This window comes from Limulus polyphemus, unplaced genomic scaffold (assembly GCF_000517525.1).
Source record: "Limulus polyphemus unplaced genomic scaffold, Limulus_polyphemus-2.1.2 Scaffold1361, whole genome shotgun sequence".
NCBI classification, from domain to species: Eukaryota; Metazoa; Arthropoda; class Merostomata; order Xiphosura; family Limulidae; genus Limulus; species Limulus polyphemus.
The window spans coordinates 279,717-285,144 of record NW_013666971.1 but is presented as its reverse complement, the minus strand read 5'-3'; the positions used below and the strand labels follow the sequence as shown (position 1 = coordinate 285,144).

At 30.1% G+C, this 5,428-nt stretch overlaps 1 protein-coding gene across 2 annotated transcripts in view; it reads right to left on the bottom strand.

Moving 5' to 3' along the window:
* Nucleotides 1-2,227: 2,227 nt before the first annotated feature.
* The window catches only part of LOC106463257 (replication protein A 32 kDa subunit-like), a 41,117-nt gene continuing 37,916 nt past the window's right edge, over nucleotides 2,228-5,428 (bottom strand). For both annotated transcript variants that reach the window (XM_013923269.2, XM_013923267.2), the window contains exon 9: nucleotides 2,228-2,636. In XM_013923269.2, the coding sequence (XP_013778723.1) occupies nucleotides 2,552-2,636 (85 nt within the window). In that variant the 3' untranslated portion in view covers nucleotides 2,228-2,551. The remainder of the gene's footprint in view (nucleotides 2,637-5,428) is intronic.

Sequence of the window (5,428 nt, the reverse complement as noted above, 5' to 3'; positions counted from 1 at the left end):
AGCGCCCTAACTACCTGGCCATGCCGGTCCAAAACTTTTTATAAACAAGCAATGTGTGTTAAGTTCTAGCTTAAATTAGCACAATTATCTAGTTATAGATATCCTAGACAATAACATGTAAAAAAAAAGTTTTGTTATTCGAAAAGCTACTCGAGAGTTATCTGCGCTAGCCGTTTCCCAATTTAGCATCTACTGAACACCATTCAGTGCCAACTGTTGGGCTACTCTTTTACCAACAAATAGTTGGATTGATCTTCACATTATAACGCCTCTACGACTGAAAGGGCGAGCATATTCTGTAACGCGAATTCGAACCTACGACCCACAGATTGCGAGTCGAGAGCCCTAACCACCAGGCCAGGCAAAAAGTTACTGATAAGACCAGGAAATAAATTTGGGTATCAAAAGTTATCCATTCTTCTCAGGAAAATTTGGTTACATTTTATGACAAGTTTAAACACGTGTTAAAACTTCACGCATTACAAATTTTGATATTTCCACAAAAAACTATACAATTAGTTAAGACACTGATCGTATGTTTAGCCAATTTTACCTGTTAAGTTAAATTTGAATGAAAAGGTACATAAAATGTTCTTTCCTGCTCACCTTATTGCCTTTGATAGCAAAATTCCCGTGTTTCCTAAGAGGTGGGGTGAAAAGTTTTACCTTTGTGCAAACATCGAGGCACCATTTAAAAGTCGGTGCGACCAGCGGTTTGGAGGAGTTACGTGACACACACACACACACACACACACTGAGTCTTAATATACTGATATGTTTTAGGTAATTTAAAATGTTAATTGTAAAGGTTTACAATTCATGTAAAGGTAAAGTTTCTAACGATTAATAACATTTTTGATTGAAAAGTGTTTAAAGTACACAGCGTTTTAAGTAAAACCTATGTAGCAGTTTCTTTTATTATTTATGTACTAGTGATTCATATATTGTGCCTTTATTTTCAGAATGCAAAAAAAATTCAAATTTGTGATTTGCCATTGATAATCCTGTCATTAGTGTTCTATTATGGTGTATATTGAGTTAATTCAGGCCTATGACCTGTAATATTGAAAAATATTAACTAGAAAACAGTTTTTAAAATCGGTTTTTCCTTACCATAAAATTTCAACACAAGGTATTATAATTGTTACACTGTTCTTCCTTTACACTAGTCTTTCTTATCAAGTGACCTTGGCACATGTTATTATGTTACACTGTTCTTTTCTTTCCAAGTGATCTCAACACAAGTTATTATGTTAAACTGTTCTTTCCTTATAAAGTGACTTCATCATGTCATTATGTTACACTGTTCTTTCCTTAGAAAGTAACCTCAACACAAGTTATTATGTTACACTGTTCTTTACTATAAAGTGACTTCAATACAAGTTATTTACTTATAACAGTATTTCCTCAATGAGCATCTATCTAAAACAGGGTTATTCTTTAAAATGAAAGTTTCTTCTTCTCTTTCAAAATAGACTGTTTGGCCCACTTTGTTAATTAACCTTTCCTTTCACTCAAGATATTAAGGTGTAAACAGCTATATTATAATGAATAATTACTTACTCTGCATGTTTACATACAAGTCTGATGTCACTGGGGCAGATCTGACTTGGCTTCTTGCATTATGAAAACTATTAGTGTTGGATGCTTTCAATGATACAAGTTTATCTTGTAAAAGCTGTTTTAATTAATTTTAAGGTCCCCAAATATATTTAAAATGAACATGAAAAGAATTGATACAAATAAGCTTCAACAACTAGTGCCTATACACTAACATAAGGTGATACTATTGTTATAAACATCATGGGTCAATAGTGGGATCTATATGTTATACTGCTGCTTTTTGCAGTATTTAGGCAACCTTTTCATGGACTAAAAATTAAGAACTGTTGATCTAAAGCACAATTATCAAGTTCTTAAGCCTTTCTTAAAAATGCATAAATAAAGCTGATAAAATGGTGATTTTGTGATTAATGTGACACTTCAGCTTTTATTCTTTAGTTTATGTGGTTTTAGTAACACTATAAAAAAATAATTTAAATTACTGGGTTTGAAATTAAAAATAATTTCTTAATAGAGCTAAATGGCAACAAGAACGTTTAAAAAAAAAATTATTTTCCTAAAATTATCATCTTTAAATTGTGACTATATATTACAAAAACACTCATTGCATTAGTTATCAATGCACATTATTTTAATATCTTGAGTTAGACCAATGAAAAATGCATGTCTTTGAAAGATATTTATTTAACAGATTAAACTAAACAGCTTTAGACTGACATTGTAATGAAGTTTCCATCCTTAAGACTTAGTTGAACATAAAGTACTAACTTGTTGCTGTTCTAATTTATAACTTCTTTTCACAGTTTCAAAGAAAATATAAATTTTTCACAGATCAAATTCTACTTAATATGCAGTTGATTTCACAGATCAAATTCTACTTAATATGCAGTTGAAAAAAAAAGTATTTGAAATCTAAAATTGTACATAAAAGTTTGCAAAAATCATTTTAAACAAATAAAGCACAATATTCTTTCTGTTGCTGTTGTTCTTATCCGCTGTCTGTTGCTTTATAGTGATCGTCATCAGTTGTTGTGTAAATATGTCCCTCGTTGCTCAAGAACTCAACAACCTTTCTGTAAATACAATAAAAATTCACTATGATAATAACAATAATAATGCAAACTTAAAATAAGAGCAGTAAGAAAGTAAAATAGAATTTTTACAGTAGCAAGTTTACATTGTTAAAACTGACAACATTACAAAAACAAATTTACAAATAAACTAGTCTAATTAAGTTGTGACCTTAATCTATTAATCAATAGAATTTTATGCAGAGATTGCATTTATCATAGGCTGTAATTAAATCTTAAAGTTACTTTAATGGATAACCACATCATGCACACACAAAACATGCATTAAAATGCTACACTTTGATCTGCTTGCAGTCTGAAAACACATAGTGGTCAATCCAACATAACCTATTGAACACTTCCTTATGAAACTTGTGTGCATTTTGAACAGTTTCCTAAACAATTTGTGCACCAAATTACTTGTTATGATTCACACAAAAAGTAAAAAATACCATCATTATTCCAATTAATCCCACTAATTGCTGCTATAGTTCCCTGGGTACTTCATAAAAAGAATGAGTGATTTCACTAGTTTCTGGTCAGTTCTTTACAATAAGTATTGTTACAGACAAAACAAAATTATTCAATATGATGAAACATATCTTAAAAAAACATGGTTGTCAAACTGCTGCTTTTTTTTTAAGCAGAACATTCTTAAGCAACCTTTGTTAGTTGTAATAACTCATACTGATAACAAGCTGTGTGTGTGAAAAATCAACTGTGTAAGGTTGAACAGAGTTTATCCACATACTAACTTAAGAATGATTTAAAAACCATATGTAGGTAGAAACAGAAATTTTCTGGGTTTAAAACTACAATTCCTCATATGTTGTCTACAAATTTATACATTCTGGTTATTTATTACACATTAAGCCAATTAATAGATAGCTTCAACCTTATTTAAGTTAACAGGCAAATGTGAAATATTTTAAAGTATGCTTTAGATGAGTATGATGTATCTGTCCACTCACACTATTTATGATTTTAATTAAGGTCGATGATGAATGCAACATCTGTACATAAAGAGCGATGATTAACAGACTGAGGCCACAGCATAATTAGACCAGCTTGGCTGTGAACATTGTATACGTAGCTTTCAATATATAAACCAAGGAATGCTTGTCAACAAATATATATAACAAAACTAATCCAAACAAGTAATAAAAGAAAAATAGAAAAAATATGGATGATGTACGGTTGGTAGTGTCAAACAGTACAGAAAAAAGGTAGGGATAAATACCCAAGACCATACAAAAATAATATGCGACAGCCATTTTTTTCCCCCGACCGATCCCTACATACTAAAAACTACTGTGCTTAGTGATAAACACGACAAAAAAGTAAAATTCATCAGATTTCATCCATGAACCTTTCTTATGGAAAAACTGAGCATGCATATACTGAAAGAACAAATTCATGACAAACAGAAATTTAATTGGAAAAACCTGTGACTAGAAAAGCTGTTGGTAAGGGTTTACTTAAAAATTTATACATGGTCTACAGGTCTAGTTAAAGGAATGGCAACTATTCAAGACCATGCTGTAATAATATTATCATAAATTGTGTCTTCAAAACAGTAAACCATAACTTTTACAATTTACAGTAACAGGTTACATTTTTTGTGACTTATGTCTGTAACTAATACTTGGCTCTCAACTCAATGATACATTCAGTTTAAAGGTGATAAATTTGGTGTTTCTGTGGTTAAATAATGTAGTAGTAAATTGAAATACTAGTATATATATTATAAAAAGTAAAAAAGCATTTTTTATGGTTTTATGAGAGACTAAAATCACTATTAAACAATTTTGTCACCTACACCTGAAACTTAAAGTGTGATCCTGATAGGAGTAGCAAACAAGTATACTGTATGGTGACTTGTAGTTAAAATACTGAAATTACTTTAATGTTAGCAAGAACCAACTTTAAAATTATCAAATTTTTGTGCTTATCAGTATTGTGAAAAAACTAATTATCTAATATGTAATTATTTAATTTTGAAATGTCCCATGCACTTATCAGATTTATTTATCAAATCCCCATTATCACTAATTAAAATATTTTTGTTATAGTGGTAAGGGAAAAACTAGAATAATGAAGCTACTGTTACTCATACATACACTATATTACAAATATGATCAATATCTCTACAAACCTGTAAAATGAAGTATGAACAATTTTCTGTATTTGTCAATATTAAAACTAAAGAAAATTAAGATTCACTGATTTTCAAATTTTATGCTTATAGTACCTGCCATTATGTCAAATAGCCATTAAATCATGAGATTTTCAATGTTATTTATTTGGTTGTGGAGCTTTTTATGTACATAGATAATTATGGTTCAAACACCAAAAGATGGTGAAGTACTGGAAAACAACAGGCCTAAAATTTTTTAATCAAAATCAACTTAACTGAAGATATGTTTTCCCACATTTCTCTTCACTTGTCAACTGTGACTCAAAATCTTTAGGTTTATTGATTTCCAATACTTCACTGCTTTTTGGCATTTAAACCCTAACTTTTAAAGTTGTTTCATAGTCTTTTGTCTTTCACTGGTATTGAACAAAAAGTTTCTTGGACCTGTGGGAGACAAAAGGTAGACCTGAAATGTTATGTTTACAGTCCTCTGATTTTGAACAGCAGTGGACAAATCAAGAGGAATGTACATAAAAATATAAACAACAGAAGTCAGACTTAAAGTATACTGAGTTATGTAAATCAGAGCCATTATTAGTCTTCTATTTTTTGCTTAACACTTTTTTATTCTTCTTACAATCACTGTCACAAATATACA